This window comes from Hemicordylus capensis, chromosome 5 (assembly GCF_027244095.1).
Source record: "Hemicordylus capensis ecotype Gifberg chromosome 5, rHemCap1.1.pri, whole genome shotgun sequence".
Lineage (NCBI taxonomy): Eukaryota > Metazoa > Chordata > Lepidosauria > Squamata > Cordylidae > Hemicordylus > Hemicordylus capensis.
The window spans coordinates 129,345,707-129,366,620 of record NC_069661.1 but is presented as its reverse complement, the minus strand read 5'-3'; the positions used below and the strand labels follow the sequence as shown (position 1 = coordinate 129,366,620).

The 20,914-nt window shown below is 42.7% G+C and overlaps 1 protein-coding gene across 7 annotated transcripts in view; it reads left to right on the top strand.

Moving 5' to 3' along the window:
• Positions 1 to 20,914, top strand: part of FAR2 (fatty acyl-CoA reductase 2) — a 181,466-nt gene that overhangs the window by 143,214 nt on the left and 17,338 nt on the right. For all 7 annotated transcript variants that reach the window (XR_008309155.1, XM_053258243.1, XM_053258242.1 and 4 more), the window contains 3 exons: positions 1,760 to 1,804; positions 3,562 to 3,680; positions 7,786 to 7,853. Coding sequence is in view for 6 of the 7 variants with exons in the window: in XM_053258243.1 (XP_053114218.1) it covers positions 1,760 to 1,804; positions 3,562 to 3,680; positions 7,786 to 7,853 (232 nt within the window). In the remaining variant the exon portion in view is untranslated. The remainder of the gene's footprint in view (positions 1 to 1,759; positions 1,805 to 3,561; positions 3,681 to 7,785; positions 7,854 to 20,914) is intronic.

Genomic DNA, 20,914 nt, shown 5'->3' with positions numbered 1-20,914 from the left:
CACACCCTTAACCCTGACTAAAGGCTAGGGTTAAAAGTCGGGTTAGGCAGGGCAGCGCCATAGGAACATAGGTATCTGCCATATACTGAGTCAGACCATTGGTCTATCTAGCTCAGAGTTGTCTACACAGACTGGCAGTGGCTTCTCCAAGGTTGCAGGCAGGAATCTCTCTCAGCCCTATCTTGGAGAAGCCAAGGAGGGAACTTGAAGCCTTCTGTTCTTCCCAGAGCGGCTCCATTCCCTGAGGGGAATATCTTGCAGTGCTCACACATCAAGTCTCCCATTCAAATGCAACCAGAGTGGACCCTGCTTTGCTCTTGGGACAAGTCATGCTTGCTGCCACAAGCCCAGCTCTCCTCTCCATAGGATCAGCCTCGATCCTAGCACTCCACAAGAGCAACCTAACCCAGGCTGGGCTGCCCTAGCTTGGGTTAGACTGCTTGTGAAAGTAGCCTTTTAGTTTAAATGTTGCTGCCTCGCTGAAAAACATCACAGACCTGATGGACAATGAGTCTTGCTTTACAGCCCCAGGGCTTCATCAAAAGGGGACTTTGCGTATTCTGCATTTGCGTACAAGTACAGAAAAACTGTGGATTTAGGTACAGTCTGAGGAGGAGCACCTGCAGGCTTCCATACAGAAGGTTTTAAGTTCCCTCCCTCCCTATCCAAGATAGGGCTGAAAGGGACTCCTTCCTTTAACCTTTAAGAAGCTGCTGCCAGTCTATGTGGACAATACTAAGTTGGATGAACCAATAGTCTAACTCGGTACAAGGCAGCTTCCTATCTTTCTATGTTTCTAATTTGAGTTAAGTGGGCACAGAACATTTATTTTATTTTATTTTTAAATGTAGACAACACACACTTTGTAAATAGATGCTGAATCTCTGGAATGTCCTTTTTATTTAAAAGTTTGATCTGGTAGTCATTATTCTTGAAATAAAGTAGTCACTGACACAAGCCAGCACTATGGTTCCTGTTGATCAAAGAACCAGCTATACAAGTCAGTTCTTGTTAACATTATCATTCCTCTTCTCCAAACATTCTTTAGACATAGCCTGGGATCTGGGTCAAAGCATCCAGAACAACACAGGACTCTTATTCAGAATTATAAAAAAATAATAAGAACATTGGAATTGCTATGCTGGCTCAGACTAAGGTTTGTCTAATCCAGCATTCTGTTTTCAGCAGTGACCAACGCAGGGCATGAAGGTGATGATCTTCCCCTGTTGTTTATCTCCCCAAAAACCTGAATAGGGGCAATTGCTCCAAGAGAATCAGCACTTTGAGATTAACTTAAATTCTTTTTTGTTTGTTAGCCTTTAAAGGTAAAGTTGTGCCGTCGAGTCGGTATCGACTCCTGGTGACCACAGAGCCATGAGGTTTTCTTTGGTAGAATATAGGAGAGGTTTACCATTGCTGTCTCCCGTGCAGTATGAGATGATGCCTTTCAGCATTTCCTGATATCACTACTGCCCGATATAGGTGTTTCCGATAGTCTGGGAAACATACCAGTGGGGATTCAAACCAGCAACCTCTTGCTCCCTAGGCAAGCTACTTCCCAGCTGAGCCATTTGCATTAAATGCCCATTTTCAACATTTTTCTCCATAACCTTGGTATTTGGGGGCAGCAACATTCCACACTAGACTCCATTGACCTGCTTGTGGGTTGCACCAGTTTGCAGGCTGAAATCAGCTATGCATAATCTCAAGCAAAGCAAAGCAAACCCCAGCCGCATTTATTTTCCATTTTTCTTTTCAGGGGTGGATTGACAATTTCAATGGAACAAGTGGTTTTCTTATTGCGGTATGTATAGTTACAAGTATAAACTTTTTGAGTATAAGAAGGGGGGGAGCCATAACTCAGTGCTAGAGCACAGGCCTTGCATGCAAAAGGTCCCAAGGCAGGATCAAACCCACAGAGGAAAAGAAGTGTATAAGCCACAAATAAAGCACAGACCAGTTCAAAAAGGCTGCTTTTATGGAGATTAAATACATTCTGAAGTCACCAGGGCAGCTCTGTCTGCCTGATTAGTTCAGAAATGAATACTAATAATAATAAATAACAACAAGAAGAAGAAAGAAAGAAAGGACTCTGAGCCAGAGTGTGCTGGACTAGACTGGGGAAATCCAATGTCAAATCCCCATTCAGCCATGAAACTCACTGGGTGACTCTGGGACATCTCTTAGCATAACCTTCCTCATAGGGCTGTTGGGAGGATAAATTTAACCATGTGCACCACTCTGAGCTTCTTGGAGGAAGCACAGGCTATGCATGTAACAGTCAATAAATCTATATAAGCCGCAAGTAAAGCAGAGACCAGCTACAAAAGTGGAGAACAAATGCATTCTGAAGTTACAAGGGCAGCTCTGCTAGCCTATTTAAATAATGCATTCATCAATAATAGAAAAATCAGGTTTTTCAATGATGCTTGATGCAGCTATGAACCACCTCTTGTATCTTAGAGGACACCATGGGAAGCAAAGATGGACACCCTCTCCCTACTCCATGCCTGCTGAACAGCTAGCTGGGTGCCACTCTCTGCCTGCCTTGAGTGCCCACCACTGGGTGTCCATCCTAGCAAGCAACAAAGCTTTCTTTAAAATAAAAATAGAGATCACGTCCTTAATCCTTGCCCAAGGAACCATAACCCCCTGTGGACATACTAGCATTACAGATACTAGCCACAGGGGCAGAATGCAACCTCTGCATTCTTTCCCTTGCACTCTGATCTGATCTGTTTGCAAAGCAGTATGGCCCATTCCCAAAATGACATGCCATAAAACATTGGAAAAAACCGCAAACTGTAAGACTGGACTAATTAGTTTAGATACTGGGATAAGAAGCCAGAAATTTATTTTAGGGCATATGCATAGATTTCTGAGTCCCAACTACTTTTCAAATAATTGCAGAAGTGGCTTTCCATGTGGGTTTGGTGTAGAGAAGGAATGGAGTTTGTTGGAAGGAAAATGATTTTTTAAATCTATTTGCTATGTAGAGAGCTAACCAGGATTTTATGACAGGTGAACGCTCTGGACAAACCATAAAGTAATATTGATGGGGATGAATTCCCAATTGAGGAAGTTCAAATCTGAACTCACCCTCAGTTCAAAAATCCTTACCCCACTGTGCCCCTGACCCCTTCAAATTCAGATGCAGCTCAAAATGAGGTTCAGCCCATGCCCCATCACTACCATCCCCTTACCTTTGAGGAGGGGATACTGGTGATAGAGAGAGCTTACTAAAAACAGGAGAAGTCTTTCAAGTCTCTCCTGGTCTCTAGTGAGTCTGTCTTGTTGCCAGTTATCCCTTCCCCCTTTTCAAGGTAAATGCTGGGCATGCTTCACCCATTTCAGGGCTTTCCACAGGAATATTGAAAAAATATTTAGGAAATCTCAAAAAGTTAATTTTTGTTGATGTTATCCAAGGGGAGTCCACCAATCATTACAAGGTTATGATCAAAGCTTGACCAAAGTTGTTCTCGATTATTGCAGAATCTGAATTCTGTTTCAGTTTCTTTGACATTGGGCCAATGAAATGCTAACTTTTTCTCCACCATACAGGCTGGAAAGGGTATTATACGGACGGTAAAATGCAATCTGGATGCAGTAGCAGATATTGTTCCAGTAGATGTTGCTATCAATATCACCCTTGCTGCTGGCTGGTACACAGCAGTCCACAGGTATGACTGCACTCTTTCATTTACAACTGCTTCTCAAGCAGAGGCGCTCTTACCCCTGAACTTCGGGGCCAATGTCCAGGGCCTCCACAGCCCCTGGAGGCCCCCAAATCCTCTTTAGTCTGTCCCAGATGGTGCAGTCACCAAGCAGAGCATGATGATACTTAATTTGCAGGGGAAGGGGGGCCTCCAAAGGCCTTTACGTCCAGGCTCCAAAATCACCCAGGTGCACCTCTGTTCTCAAGTTATAACATTTAGGGTTGTGAGGATTTTTCAAGATGCCACCCTTCTTCTTTCAGCTTAGCCCGACTGGGACAGAAAATGCTAAATGGCCAATTAGGAAATGTTCCAGTGTGGACAGGAGTTTCTCACCTCACTCTTAAGCAATGTTACCCACCCAAACTTCTGATAGCTGAGGCACAATTATTTTCTGAAGGAAATTGGAGGGGTACTTCATTTGTACACTGAAAAAAGCTTGAAGGTGTGTCAGAATATCCCTCCTCGGATGATATGTTTTTGCATGAATCACTATTCTGGGTCGGCCTCCTGCTTGGAGAGAGGCACACACAGAGAAGTGACTCATATAGTGATGCAAAGGAAGCCTTTTCTGGATAATTCTGCTACATCTTGACATCAGGAGTGATGGGATGTTTGAGCCACACCCTATGCAATGAATTACCTACACCTAGTGGAGACTGCTTGGACAGAGGCACATCCAGAGCATGAATCATGCTGAGGTAGCAAACAGCCTGTTTTGTGAGTGAGTTCACAGGAGTTTTTAAGACACACTGATGTACATAGTTTGGGGATTAGTGGTCAGGAGATAAGAAAAGAAAGTTACCACATACAGGAGGGGTTCTTAACCTTTTTGCACTTTTGCATCCCCACCCCAATTCTCAGGTATTACCCATTGATCGCCACCCCATTTATAGAGGCCACATTCTCACAATGAGAATGATTGCGTTTAAAGAGTTGATCATGACTGGCGAGCCTCATGTGCTCCCATGCAGTGTGTCATAATAACCCAGGATTTCCAGGCAATCCTGGTTAAACGGCTGCAGTTAATCAGCATTTATTATATCAATCAATCAATCAATCAATCAAATAAATAAATAAATAAATGATTTAACTCAGATAACCAATCCTGGTTATCTATCACGGTTAAATGCTGCTTAACCATAGCGATTTAACTGTGGTCCGTCTGCAGATGCCACCGGCTCATCTGGTGGCTACTCAGGGATGGGCCTTCTCCATTGCTGCCCCGAGGCTTCGGAACACACTTCCTGCTGAAATAAGAGCCTCCCCATCTCTTACAACCTTTAAAAAGGGCAGTCAAGACACATTTGTTCACCTAGGCTTTTAATTAGATATTGTTTTAATTGTGTTTTAATAGTTTTAACTTTTTAAATTTTAATTTTTGAAATGTGTCAATCTTTTTATTGGTTGTTTTTATTGTTTTGTAAACCACCCAGAGAACTTGGGTTTTGGGCGGTATAAAAATATGTTAAATAAATAAATAAATAAATAAACGGGATAGCCTGGAAATTCCAGGTTCTCATGACACACTCTGCAGGAGCGGGTGGGACTCACCAATTGTTCTCATCGAGAGAATACAATCATAATATTTTCATAACATTCCAGTAAAAAATAGAGGGGGGAAGTACGTGCTCAGAATATTTATTTTCAATAAATTTATTCTGACTCACCAGGAAGCAAATTAAATGTAGTGCAGCAAAGATTTTCCATGGACCACCTTAACCTATCCCACAAACCCATGAACACCAGGTTAAGAACCTCTGACTACTCCATGGGTTAAGAACATAGAGGATCTGGCATAGAACATTGTTGTTGTATGCTCATATCCACATTGCTGAACTGTGCTGTTCCCTTCTAGCAGCCCTGATAGACTGTAGGGATTAAACTCTCCATGTCCTCACTTTCTCAAAGGAGTTAATGCAGTTTGTCACTTCCAATCAATATAATGAGCAGTAATCTCCACCCTCCAATTCCCTCTTTTCTAATGAGTGGGGTTGCAACTATGCTGTGGACTATAGTTTGTTCAAGCGCATACTAGTCCCTGCCTCTGGCTTTAACTATGTCAATGAAGTGACTTATTTTCCTTGCAGATCTCTGGAGCCTAGGAAACTAATGTGCAAATAGCTTTGTATTTTAAAAGATAGCTTTCCCTGTTTTTCCTTCTGTTTTTAGATAAAAAGGGGTGGTCTCTTAACCTAAATTATCACTTACTAGCTGAAATGCCCGTCTGAACTTAAAAGCAAGAAGTACTTTTCAGACAGTGGAAGACTTCACTACCAAGATCCCATTTTTGGTGGGCACAATCTTTGCTTGCTTGCATAAGCAATGGTCAGAGTGCCAGACTAGGACAAGCAACATATTTTATTGCTTCCCAAGTGCTGCATCTGCTAGGGCACAATGGCACAACCATACATGTAGCAGATGAGTAGCTGAATCTTATGCTTGCTTATTTGGAAGTAAGTTTCTCTGTAACTCTGGAAAAACATGCCTGAGGCTGCATTGCTATACACACTTACTTGGAAATAAGGCCCGTAGAATTCAGTGGGATCGAACCGTAAGAAGGGGGGGGGCGTGTCTCAGTTTAGCTGCAGTAGTCCCTACTGGTAAGGTGCAAAGCCCAAAGTAAGACTTCCAGATATCTCTTGCAGAGTTTTCCTGTGCATATATGAGCTACAAAGAATGGCTACTATTAGCAGGCACAGCTTATCATCTCCTAATTATGCTGTTGTGTGAAAACTATCGAATCTACACATTCCTTATAGGCCAGAAACACACCTCTGTGTTTAAGACAGCACCTCCTAAAGTCTCTATCTGTTTGGGAAGTCAGCTTTCTATCATGCAGCTCTCCACCATTTCCCTAAGTCATGCCCTGGGCAAGTGCCTCTTACATTTCTCCAGAGTAGCTTCTTAGACCTGTATGGTGCATAACTATGTTAGAGTACTTGGAGGAGAAACCGGTTATGGAAACACGGTTAAATACTAAATACATCATTACCAGAATCTATATCATCCAAGGGATGTTTTGGACATTATGGCAGCCATGTGAGTTCAGTAAAGAAACAGCTGTGATGTGTGCCACTCTCTTACTGTGCTGACCGGCTTCATACACAGCCAAGCACAAAACCTGAAGGTATAAATCCTGGCATGCTGGAAACTGGAGTCAGGGAAGATGGACAGAATTGTCAGTCTAGAGGCAGATTCAGCTGAAGGCCATAGGCTGACCACTGATACATCCAGTGGAAAGGAACTATAGAAATGAAAGTGAGAATGCAAGAAATGAGAATGCAAGAAGCATCAGGCAGAGGAGCTGGCAGACTGTAAGACTAGAGAAAGCACAGGTAGAGACACTTGAATTAAGACTAGGGCATCACATGAGCACAGCCAGGACCTGGCTGTTGTCCAGGCAAAAATGCAGGCCTGACCTAGAAGTATTATTGCCAGGTCAGATCAGCAGTAATCAGTGGGCTGCCTCTGAGGTGGAGCCTTACTGGGGCCTGGGAGGGTCGTGCTGCCCTTTCCTCCTCCTTTTGGCACTTACCAAAAAGGCCATCAGTATGTGACTTAGGAGGCTCCCAGTTGAAGTCCTGATTCATCCTGACACATAGAGAACTCTTCACACCAGAGGGCAGGTCGCTATAGCAAATAGTTTACCTATACGATAGTTGCAGACAACCCTGCCACATGGAAGTGTTGCTTGGCAGTGGCTGTGTGACTGCTGTAACAGAGTGATTGCTCCATTAACCTCATTTAAGGGGAGGGGGTTTAATGTGGCTAGCTGCCGGGAGCCACACAACTCCCGTTGCAGCACACAATCGCCCAAAAGCGGGCTGGGCTCCCTTAGCCCGCTTTTGGCCAGTCGTGGGAATAGTCTCAGGGAGTGAGTTCTCTGAGGATGGATTAACCTTTTGGCTATAAGAGTGAAGTGTAATTGTAGTTTTGATTTAGAAAAGAAGCATACCTGGGCTATCAGAAGTTTAGGAAACACTGAGATAGCCATTATAAATTAAATAAGACTCCATGTGGATTTTGTTCTGCATTTAAAATGGTCTTTCTTCCTCCCCTTACTTTTCAGGCCCAGTTCAATGCTGATTTACAATTGTACAACAGGTGGCATCAACCCATTTTGCTGGGGAGAGATGGGTAAGTTTTTACCGCATAGGAGACACCAAGAAAATGGTACCAGATTCCAGACGTGGCCGACTGCACCATTCTAATCCTAAACGTTTGCTTGCTGCAGCCACAGCTCAAGATTCACATTCCCACTGTGGGTAATGCAGGACCAATGAAGGCAAGGAGGTGTCTTTCCTCTTCATTCAGAAATGTTGTGGCATGAGTGAAATACATGTTTGCATCACTCCTAACAACTGCACAGGCTCTGCTGTGTGCTGTGCTAGAGGTGCCATCTCCACAGTGCAGAAAGTGGGTAGAGCCAGCTTGGTTCACAGTATACATGTTGAAGGAGGTTAGGACGTGTAGTAAGCCGGCTTTGTAGAATGGTGGCCACTAGAATACCAGATCACTTGGGTACCTCTCTGTATGGTTACCAATTTGGGTGAAGTAGCATCTATGTGGATCGGGCCAATTTTAAATACGCCAGGAAAACTCTTAGTTTTCAGATGGATTCCTCTGGCATGATCAGAATTTAATTATTATGTATTTATGTGATTTCTATCCAGCACCATTCCAAAGGCTCTGTTCTTCCCAGTACCTCCACCAGCATCCTATTGTGGGTCACAGCAGTAAACCTTTGATGAAATTATCAAAAAATAAATTTATTTAGTTGGATGAGAACAATTTATACATTGGGCTTGTTGTTATGATACTTTAGGAACCCTTTTCCTAAGGAGGTATATCTGTTATACCTCTAATAACTAATAACTTTTCCCCCTTTTGATTAGAGTTTGGCTATCAGAACAACTAAAGTTGTTTGTACTACTTTTTTGTTCAAAATATTAAATCCCAGTTTGGCAAAGCAAATAGTATTACAAGGTTTTGAACTCAGGAACATTACTATTTACATCAAATCATCAGTTCTAGAACTTCACTATTATCTTAAACTAAAAAATTACACAGTTGTGTTTGCCAGCAAAAGCAAGTTTTCTGTATATTTGTTACCTGCATATTCAATGGCATTATTTTAAACCAAAAACTGGCATTTTTGGTTAAAAATAAAAACAGAGTTAAAATTAGGAAAGCAAAGAAAATTCAAAGGATCAGCATATCAGCTTGAACCTTACTGTTAAACTGAATTAATGTAACAAAGCAAGGAAAACTGTATGATTACCAGTTTGTGTATTGTGAATAGTCACTGTACTAATATTGATATTTTCTTATCCTGTTGGCTTGCATGTATTTTAACTAACGTCAGACTTACTGTACCTCTTGCATTTATGGCCTTTTAGCCTACAGTACAGTTCACAGTACTATTATTTCCGGTCGTGTGTGTGTGTTGGTGGGCGGGGGGGGGGGCGTGTTTGCCTACTGACTGAGGATAACACGAAGTCCACCCAAGTCCAGGAAAGTTTATGTCACAATAGATCTGTTAGGTTTTAATGTGCCACAAGATTCTTTTAAAATAGCCTTTATGTTACAGAGTTATTTTTACTGCTCACTAATTTTTATAGTTCCTCTACTGTTGTTTGGTTGATTTGAATGGTTTTAAATTGGTTTTATTGTCTTTTAGAGTAATTTTATTTGGGTTGCCTTGAGGGCTCTTCTCTGGTAGAGGAAGGCAGTCTTCCCCAGCAGTTTTTCTCCTGACTGCCTTCCAGTTTAGGGCACTCCGGGAGGAAAACAGTGGAGGGAAGTGGTTTCAAGAGGAATAGTGGAGGCCGAGGAAAGGATTCAGCACCACTTCTGTGCTTTGCAGTCCTCCCCCTGCCATTTTAGAGGAAATCAGCAGCAGTTCACATTCTAACATAGGTCTCCCACCATCCCATTCCATTAGTTAACCAGTAAGATGTTTTACATCTACAACAAAAAAATGTAGCATATGCATGAGAAAATGGGACAAGTGTTATTTTTAGGCAATGTATCATACAGGTTTGTTTTAAAGCAGCTGGAATTGGCTGCAGTGTAATTTTGAGGAACAGAGGTGGCAAACCCAGATTTGCTGCCATGTCATGTATGAAACAATGCAAATGGATCTAGTGCTTACTAAGTGCTGGTATGATGAGTGCAGAAGGAATTTGTAGATAATTATTAGGAGATGCAAAGAAACCCATACATACAGAGAGGGGATGGGAACTTCTGTGCAAGGGCATCATAATGCAATCGGGCTCTCGCACAAATCTTATTTTTAATGCAACTACGCTAACTTAATGCACTACTGCAAATTTGCTTGTTCTGCAAGTGCTCCATTGCTCTGGATGCCAGCCGAAGATTTGAAAGAACACTTGTTACGCAATATTTGAAAGGTGGTTCCCAGAAATAATAGTATGAATTCAAGCTTTTTGTAACAAAAATGCTGAAACAGTAGAATTTGCTATGAGGCAGGTTTTTCCCAGGCAGTTCTCGAATTAAATTCCTTCCCCTTTGTATGCAATTAACTGCTAAAAAATGCCATTTTCAAGAGAGGTTGGAGTTTTTGTTTTGTTTCGTTTCTTTGAGTGGCACATTTCTAACTTTCTTTCATGCCTGGATGTACAAAATAAAAACAAAAACATCATTCTAGAAGTAGGTTGATGATAGGCAGTTCAACTCAAATCTTTCTGGTTTTGTTAATGAAAATTGTAGTTACTTCATACGTATATATTATTATTTCTTGTTTACACAGTCAGACATGTGTTATTGACTGGTTTGTTTTATCCAGACATCGAGTCCTTCCCAAGGACCTGGGATGGCTGAATTTTATTGTCAATTGTTATAGATATTGTTGCAGAATATAGGCTGTTCCCAGTAAAGCTGCTTTTTGTAATTGGCTGATGGTGATTTCTGTGGCCCCTATGGTATTGAGGTGCTCTTCAAGGTCTTTTGGAACTGCACCCAGGGCGCCAATTAACACTGGGATTATTTTGGTCTTTTTCTGCCACAGCCTTTCAATTTCAATTTGTAGATCTTTGTATTTGGTGATTTTTTCTATTTCTTTTCCTTCTATTCTGCTATCCCCTGGTATTGCTATGTCGATTATTCTGACTTGTTTTTCTTTCTTCTCGACTACAGCTATATCTGGTGTATTGTGTGGCAGATGTTTGTCTGTTTGTAGTCAGAAGTCCCATAATATTTTTACATCTTCATTTTCTTCAACTTTTTCAATGTTATGGTCCCACCAATTCTTGGCTACAGGTAGCTTGTATTTTTTGCAGATGTTCCAGTGTATCATCCCTGCTACCATGTCATGCCTTTGTTTGTAGTCAGTCTGTGCGATCTTTTTACAACAGCTGATTAGGTGGTCCACGGTTTCATCTGCTTCTTTACAAAGGCGGCACTTGCTGTTTGTTGTGGACTTTTCGACTTTGGCTCTTATTGCATTTGTTCTTAGTGCCTGTTCTTGCGCAGCCAGTATTAAACCCTCTGTTTCTTTCTTCAAGTAACCATTCTTAAGCCATTGCCAGGTCTTGGTGATGTCTGATTTTCCACTTATATTGTGCAAATATTGACCATGCAGGGGCTTATTTCTCCATTTTTCTGCTCGGTTCTTGACTTGTTCTTTCTTGTAGGCCTGCTTTCTTTCATTGGTGTTGAATAGTTTCAGGTTATTGACCATTTTAAGTGCATCTTCTTCACTGTCCTTGATATATTCTTCAAGGGCTCTTTTCTCCTCCTCTACTGTTTGATGGACTTGCAGCATTCCTCTTCCACCTGAGCTGCAAGGGAGGTATAGCCTATCGACATCACTGCGGGGGTGCAGAGCATGATTGATGGTCATGATTTTCCTGGTCTTATGATCCAGCATCTCTAGCTCTGCCTGGGTCCAGTCTATTATTCCTGCAGTGTATCTGATAACAGGTATAGCCCAGGTGTTTATGGCTTGTATGGTGTTCCCACCATTGAGTTTGGACTTGAGGATTTTTCTAACTCTCCTGATGTATTCACTTCCAATTGTTCTTTTAACTTCAGTGTGTGCTATTATTATTATTATTATTATTATTATTATTATTATTGATTCAATTTCTATACCGCCCTTCCAAAAATTCCTCAGGGCGGTTTACCCAGAGAAACAATAAATAAATAAGATGGATCCCTGTCCCCAAAGGGCTCACATTCTAAAAAGAAACACAAGATAGACACCAGCAACAGTCACTGGAGGTCCTGTGCTGGGGGTGGATAAGGCCAGTTACTCTCCCCCTGCTAAATAAAGAGAATCGCCATGGTAAAAGGTGCCTCTTTGCCCAGTTAGCAGGGGTTTGGAAAACTGAAAGAAGCTTGAGAGAATTTTGCCCTCCATTTCTTTTCTCCCACTGTGGCTTCTGACCATGCAAGTAGGGAAGCTATTTACCAGAAATAATAATAAAGATATGATGAGTGTTCACACTGTGATCACTGATCCCTGTTGCAAACCACATCCAGCTCTCTGAAACAATGTATTTCCAGCCTTTCCCCTTCTCATCAGCTTTATGAACAGTGCTCATATCATATCAGTATTCCATTCTTCTTCTTCATCTACTCTGTGTAGTTATTTTCTGTGCCTGTGCAAAGCCTCTCCACAACTTTCTAGAACCTCAGTTAGGGGTGTGCATGGAACCGGCTGTCCTGGTTCGGTTCGAGTCTGGACCGGACTCGAACCTGACCGGGCCAGTTCGATCAGGCACCCCTCGAACCCCCTCCAGTTCGGTCCGGTCTGGCGGGGGTTCGCAAATTTATTTATCTATTTTTTAAATTTAAAAACATTTTTTTTACCTTCTCCCCTATGGGGGTGTTCCTTGGGGTGGCAGGGGGTGCACGGAGGTTCCCCCTACCCCTGCCGGCCTTCATTCTCAGTGCCTGTGGCCCGTTCAGGCTTTCAAACTTCGGCACAGCGGCCATTTTGGGCTCCACCGCACCTGCGCAATTGGCCTCTCTGACTCTACTCTTGAGTGGCATGGCATGAAATAGTAGTACTATAGTACTTCTCCAAATAGTGCCCGCTGCTCCATGGAAGACGGAGTTTAGAGAACCAATCCTTAGCAGTAAACTCGCTCCTCACGGGGGCTTGTCCCGGTAGGAGCTTGCAGCCTTGAGGTGGGGGTGGGAGGAAGCAGCACTTGACTTGAATGAAAGTGACAGGTCCGATTACTCTGCATCCGGTTGAGGAAACAAGATGTCAAACGGCAGAGAGGGGATCCCCAGACCACTCCCTCCCCTCTTTCCTGCAGATTTTGCAAACGAACAAATTCTCCTTTTTAGATTGCACAGGAAGGTTGTCCCTTTTTAGTCCGAGAATCTTCTGGGGCTGGTCAGCTTGCTAAGTTGCTACCATCTCTTTCTCATCCCCACTCTCAAGCCTCCTTCTGCCTTGGTCAGTGTGATGCTCGCCGCCGCCTCCATTGCCCATCGCTGCCTTGTTCTTCCCATCCTTTCTCCATTGCTCCGCCGACGCCATGACTGCTCTCCCCCCTCCCAGCCCCTATGCCTATCACAAGAGCCCCAGTTCATTCTCTGTCCTTTCGCCCATTCTCCTTTGCTTTCTCCCCCCCCCGACCCCCGTCGCCCGCCTCCTTTTGCCTTGGTCAGCCTAATACCCATTGCCGCCGCCTCCTCCCCATCTCATCCCCCACTATCAAGCCCGTAATGACCTCTGAGATCAGTGGAGTCTTCCTCCTAGTCAATGTTGCTAAGTTGTTTCCTTGGGGCACACGATTTTGAGAAAAGTGGTTAAAGGATCGCAGGCTCCCCCCCCCCCCGCTGCCTCCATCTGACACCTATTGAAATATAGTTCAGTGAAATGAATTGTGTGCAGCTCATTCTAGGCACTTTTGTTCAGAAGTAAGTCTCATCGATTTAAGAAAAGCATATATTATTTCCCACCGCCTGTGCTTTTGAAGCTGCTTTACCTGCAAGTCTCACAATCTCAAGCTAAAGAAACAGACTGAGCACCAAACAACCACCAGCCTGCTGCATCAACCGAAATGCAGAGCCCTGAGAATGGAGGCAGGCAGGCTCTTTGAATGGACTAGAGAGAGAGAGAAAGAGAATATAATCCTTTCTTTCCCAAATTTCCGAGCCAATTGATTTGATCGCCAGCCACTAGACTCGTATACCATCTGAATCCTAGTCCTTAGACACGGGCCATTTGGGACGCAGAATTGCCATTCAGGCATCCCCTCAGCAGACGTTGAGAAGTTCTTTATTCCTTTCCTATTTCAAAGAACCATCGTACCATGCAAACACATACATTCCGGGGGTTGGGGGGAGATTCTTGTACCTAAAGCCTTTTATCCCAGCCTTCCTCTCAGGAGATCACGGGATGATGTCTAGAGTTCTCTCCCTTCCCTCCTTGGAAGACATATGATATCTTTTCAACCTGCTTCCAAGTTTAAAATGCCCAAAAGTCTTCTTCAAGAACATTTTGGGGCATCCCATGGCAAGGCGCTTCCTTCTCCCTTCCCTCCCTCTCCTTTTTGCCACCCACGGTAAAGATACCTTGAGCAAAATGACATCTTTTGTAATTAGCACAGAAAAAAAAGTGTTGCCACTCCCCATCAAAAGTAACCAGATAATTAGCAAATAGCCCACAATTAAGTATCGCTCCCACCTTGCCCAAATGAGGATTGGCATTTTCAAAAGCACATACACGCATAGCAGCTGAATTCTCACCGGCACCAGGGGATGGGGGCCGGCATATATCTTTCAGAATTTCTTGTTATCATTTTCTTCTGTGCTAATTACAATTTTTTCCCCTCAGAAATTTGGGAAAGAAAGGAAAGACTGTACACTGTAAAGGTTTGCAGGACTTTGGTCTTTTACCTTTATGGGACCTGAAAGTTCTGAAAACATTATAACTTAGTAAGTCTCTGAAAGTACATCCTTTTCTGCCTACCACATTGTCTAGCATCTCCAGTTATTCTGTACTAGCAGAATCAAAGCTACCATCCATTTCTCCTGAGTGTTAAGTACCATTCTGCTATATCAGTGGCTTAATCTTTCCTCCACACACCACTTTAGCTTCTAGCATGTAGTTTTCTTGTGAAAAAAGCTGATAAGAGTGACCAAACTTTGTATCTGTGGCCTGAGTTATCATCTTCTGATAGCTTGTTGTTCTTTTGTCGTTCAAGAGTTAGTCACTTGCCTCCTAATACATGAGACAAGCTTAGATACAGCTTCTGTAAATTGACTGCAGGCAGAATTTTCTCTGCTTCACTCTGCAGATCTCTTTCCCTTGCTGCACGTTATGCACAAAGCACTTATTGAGGTCAGCAGGAATTTTGTGTGGATGGGGTGCAGCCTATGCTGTCAAAATCAGCACTGTGCTTTCAAAAGCAGTTGTTCATTCTGAGTGTATCAGCAGGGGGGGCAGAGGAAAAACAAGTTAGTTCAGCAGTGGAGCCCATAAATCACTTAACCTGACTGATTTGCATTCAACTGACACCAAAGTCTGTGGAGCTAAGGCTACTGAAATGTAAGAAGATTACTTTAAGGAGGTTGTGGGTTGAAGCCTCTGGGCTCTGAATCCCTTGATGCCCAAGGCAAGGATGAAGACCCATACTGTATGTTATGGGGAGTTGTGAGTTCCCCCTTTACATGGAGTTTGGGGACCCAAGGAAGCTAGTGTAAACTTGCATGAATGCAAGTACAGGCTGTTTTGGGAGTAGCATTGTAAGGTAGGGCCCACATCCTTTAGTGATATAGAGTTTCTCTGTAGCATTGCTTGTACAGGGGAATGAAGGCAACTCGTTTGCAAACTGTCACTCTATTCTAGGGGCAGACACACACATGAGCATGTACATTGCTTGTTTTCTCATCACGTGGTTACTCAGTACAATGAATCACAGCTAACACTGATGCCATTGCACTCTCTGCAGAGTGACTTTGTCCCTTATACAGTTTGCCACCAGAGCAACCTTCTCTTTAAGCACTCACCGGTGATCAGAGATTATTTTTTCAGAGACCTTTTCTCTTAAACTTTTTTAAATGCTATGCCTCTGTGGACAGCAGCAGCAGCTTTAGTAGAGTTGCCATGCCCCCCAAAATTCCAGGTTTCATCTGGATTTTAAGCATCTCACCAGATTGCTTGGCCCACCCAGATTCGCCTGGATTTCAGCTTTCATTTTAAAAGAGAAAAGGGGGAAAGCTAAGCTCTAGCCCTTGTAGAAGCAGTTATGGAGCAAAATATGCAGTCGCTATTCCGCTCAAAAATGATTTTCAAGCCAATATACATATTATGCAAATTAGGCACACGGATTTGGAAAGCCAGAATATGGCAACCCTAAGCTTTAGAAGCACTTGAAGACCTGTTCGGGTTTGCAGCAGCTGGCTCCTGTTTTTTTCTTACAACATGATGGGCAATCATTTCCTGACTGAGAAAAAGAGATGGTGACTGACAGGGAACATCATCAGCACTTCAAGCACTACTGAAGCTGCCACTGCTCACAGAGGCAGAGTGTTAGAGGGTTAAAGAAGGGGGTGAACAGGGACCTGCTGACACTACCAGCAATGGTGAGTTCCTCCCTCCAAAGCCTCTTGGAAGTTTTAAAGCAGGCAATAGAAAGTTTTTAAGCAGGCTGGTAATTTGTGGTAGGGAGCAGGGTTAAGTACTGCATTAGAACCTTTCTGAACGCATTGACTTGATGTTTAGAGCTCAGATTTTAAGACACTTTAAGGTCCTTCACACGAACTAATTGTGTGGGGCTCAGGAGGGCAGGGGGAAGACAGCATCACACCTACTTCTTCCCCAGATGATCTGGACATCGTCTTCGGCAGCACTGATCACACACCCACACAAGCCATGCTGCACTGAGTGGTGTGGCCATCTGAAGGCTGGCAAAACGCAGCTGAGCCTCCAGAAATTCCACCACGCACCGCATGAGGAGCATGGTTGGATGGATTGAGAGATTTCCCCACTGCCGGGCACTCTAGCCTCCCGGCTCTATGAATGCTTGGGCTGCAGGCAGCCCGAGCATTTATAGGCCCAAGGAAGGGGAACTGCTCGTCTACAGGGAGGAAAGCTCTTCAGGGCTTCTTTCCTGCAAACCCTATTGCCCTTACTCATTGGTCACGAGAAAGGGCTCATTGTGTGATTAATCTGCATTCTTCTAATTTCATAGTCTTTACATTGATTGATTGATTAAATGCTGTCAAGTCGGTGTCGACTCTTAGTGACCACATAGATTCTCTCTTGACTGCTGGATCCTTTACTGTTGATGGTCGATCCTAAAAGGCAGAAGCTATCCACCACTTCAGTGTCTTCATTATCAATTCTGAGGCTGGTTGCTGTACCCCATTGTCATTAGTTTAGTCTTCTTTACATTTAGTCATAGTCCCATCTTTTCACTGTGCTCCTTGACTTTCATTCCAAGAGCTTGCAGATCATTCGCATTCTCAGCTATCAGAGTGGTGTCATGCGCGTAGCGCATGATATTGATTTTTTCCTCCAACCTTAAAACCACGCTCATCTTCTTCCAATCCAGCTTCTCTCAGTATATGTTCAGCATATAAGTTGAATAAATAAGGAGAAAGTATACAGCCTTGTCTTACTCCTTTGCCGATCTGGAACCAGTCTGTTTCACCATGTTCCATCTGAACTGTGGCTTCCTGTCCTGTGTATAGGTTTCTCATGAGAACAATGAGATGTTCTGGGACACCCATTTTCCCAAGGGTAGTCCACAACTTGACATGATCGACGCGATCGAAGGTTTTTCTGTAGTCAATAAAGCACATATTGACTTCTTTCTGGTATTCTTTGGCTTTCTCAATTATCCAGCGTGCATCAGCAATGATGTCTCTTGTTCCTCAGCCTTTTCTGAAACCAGCTTGAACATCCGGCATTTCCCTTTCCATGTAGGGCTCTAATCTGTGTTGAATGACCCTGAGCATTATTTTGCAAGCATGTGAAATTAAGGATATTGTGCTGTGGTTTGCACAATCCATTAAGTCTCCTTTCTTTGGAATGGGTATGGCTATGGCTGTGTAGACTGACCCAATCTGTTGACCACTGTGTCATTCTCCAAATTTGCTGGCATAATTTGGTTAAAGCCTTGACTGATTCTTCTTTAGATACATCAGTAAAAATAATAAGGGGTCATGAGGAACAAAACAGCCTGAGACTAAAGATGTATTAATTGTTGTTGTTTTATTGAAAACGTTTCTATCCCATCCTTCCAGCACATTGCTGCTCAACGCAGCTTACAATAAAAGCAACAATATATTGTTGTGGTGGAGAGCCAGTTTGCAAGAGTTAAAGTTCACTCACACACCCCAACACCATCTCATGTACCACTGGCAGTACTGTCCCATCCAAAAGTATTTGTTTACCATTGGTCCCCTGGGAACGATTATATCATTATCGAGATTATACGCTCCAATCTAGACTGGTGGGTTCTGATTTTTGCCTCTTCATTGATGTAAATCCTCATTCATTGATAACACTCCTCATTCATTGATAACACTGTCAAAGTCTTGCATGATTGGGGAGTTGCCATGATTATTCCTATTTATTAAAAAAGGGAGAAGAGAAGATCCAGCCAATTACCATCCTATTATTCTCTTGAGCATTATCAGTAAATTATATGAGAAACATCTTTTGTTGAAATTGGCTGATTAGATAGATGCTCATAACATCCTGGCCCCCAAACAGGCAGGTTTCGTGAGGGGTGCTCTACAATAGAGCAAGCACTCATACTTCAACATTTAGCTGAGAAATACACCTGTAACCCTCGTTCTGCCCTATACGCTGCATTCATAGTTCTGAAATCAGCTTTTGATTCTATCTCTAGGGATCGATTATGGCTAAAATTGAAGGCCTATCTGTTGACAAGCGCCTCCTATTACTGATTTATAAGTTACACAAAAATACTTGCCTGAGGGTTCGCTGTAATGTGCAGGACCATTTCTTTGCTGAAATACCAACTTACAGAGGTGTGAAATGGGTGTATTTTGGCCCTGGACTTGTTCAATATTTACATCAATTCAGTAGTGGCCCACATGAATGTCCTTTCCATCCACCCTCCTAAATTGGCATACAGGCACATTTCAATCCTATTGTGTACTGACGATATGGTTCTTTTGTCTCACACCCCTATTGGGCTTAGATGGGCACTCACCTTCTTATTGTGTGGATGAGGCCATTGAGGTAAATTAGCAGAAAATGAAAGTACTGGTTTTTGCCAAACATCCTAAGCTTTATAGGTGGCAAATGAATGACCACATGATAGAGCAAGTTAAAACCTTCAAATACCTTGGCGTGGTTTTTCATACTTCTGGTGGTTGCCTGGCCCATTTAAAATTATAACACAGTATGCCCAACAATTAGCTAATTCAGTTAGCTCCTTTCATTTTACAAGGGGTGCTTCTTATATTCCCACTGCCATTAAACTTTTTTTGGCCAAAGTCTATCTACAGCTCATGTATGGTACCCAATTGGGCCCCTTTGACAACTTCTCACCTGTGGAGGCTGTACAAACGAAATTCCTCAGATCCATACTTCAGGTGCCTAGCTGTGTCTCAAATGCCACCATTAGGTGGGAAGTAGGTGTCTTTACATTGGAATCGGGCAACTGGCGATGTATTTTTTTTATTTTGGTTAAAACTGAGGTCCTCCCAAGTGGGCCTGGCCCCTCTCACACTGGTCGATTCATTTAACTCAAAATGGAAGCGGATGGTTTCAACAAAATTACAACTTTACGGGCTCCCACCGGAAGAACCTATCAGGTTGGGACTTGATCAAGCCACGAAGATCATTAAACAATGTATCCTTGACACTGAATTACAAGTTGAAGCTTCCAAAATACCAAAAGGCTTGTTTATAGATAATCAGCTTTTTAATTTGAAACCCGCAGATTACTTAAGCAATATAACATTCCATAAATTTAGACGTGCATTATTCCTTGCATGACTTAATGTGCTACTGACTGCTGTACTTGAGGGGAAATTCAAGGGGATCCCATATTCTTCGCGCCTACACCCTTGTGGCTCAGGTGCTATTATCACCACACATGTTATTCTATACTGCGACCTTTACAGGGATATCCAGTTAAATCTTATTTCACCTTTTTGAAGTCTTTTCCTAGCCACTCAGATGAATTTTATCTTGATCTATTGCTGTCCAATTTTAACGGTATGAGTACAAACCATTGTACTCATGGCCAAGATCGGTTATACAGTATTTTCTGTAAATCCCATACTGCTTTTTAATGACGTTATGATGTGCTTTTGTACTGGTTGATGACCGAAATAAAGTGTTTCTGATTCTGATTTATCTTTGGTGTCTTAACAACAGCACTACTAGCTCTGCTAATTCCAGATTGTTTTATTTTCATTTGTGATAGCAGAATATAATATGTCTCTGAGGAGTTGTATGACCAGAAAAACAAAAAATAAATCCTATTTGTATTGATTTCAATACAAGCTTCACTGGTGTAGCACAAGCTTCACAATCGCATAGCACATGTGCTTAGGCATAAAATTGAAGACAAATAATTACATTTACCTACTTCTTTCATACAAATCAAAAAGAGAGATGCTACACTTTAAGGCCGAGCTTTCTAAACTGACAGATAGATACCACCTCAGCTTCAGACTGCAGGCAAAGTGCGGGGGGAAAGGTTCATGCTTTTTTTCTCCATGTCCGATGCTCCACATAGAAAATTAGATTTTTATGGAGAAGGATTATATCTGTCTTTCACCCTGACATGCTAGGTTTGTTGTTTTTTTAAATGTGCAAGGAATTAATTGAATGGAAATTCAGTAATGGCAGCTGCACATGTAGATACAGGCCAGATATAGATTGACCATCATTTGGTGCTTGTTAGAACTAGGCTTTAAAATGTTACATATCTCTTAACGTTTGTACACATTTTCTCTACCCTAAGCAAAAGAGACTTTTTCCTGTAAATTAAAACTTTGTGGGAATGCTCATGGGTTAAGTAAAAAAATATATATATTTCAGGGGCCCCATTTTGCAACCCCTGCTTCAGAGAGACCTTTCCCTCCTGCACTTAATAGCAATAGGGGGGCATCAGGAAGGGTTCAGTATTGCCTCCCCATGTATCCTGGTTCCAATCCTGATTAGCCATTCCCACCACGAGTGTTGTTTGATTGTTAAACAAAACCCCATCCAAAAAGGTGTT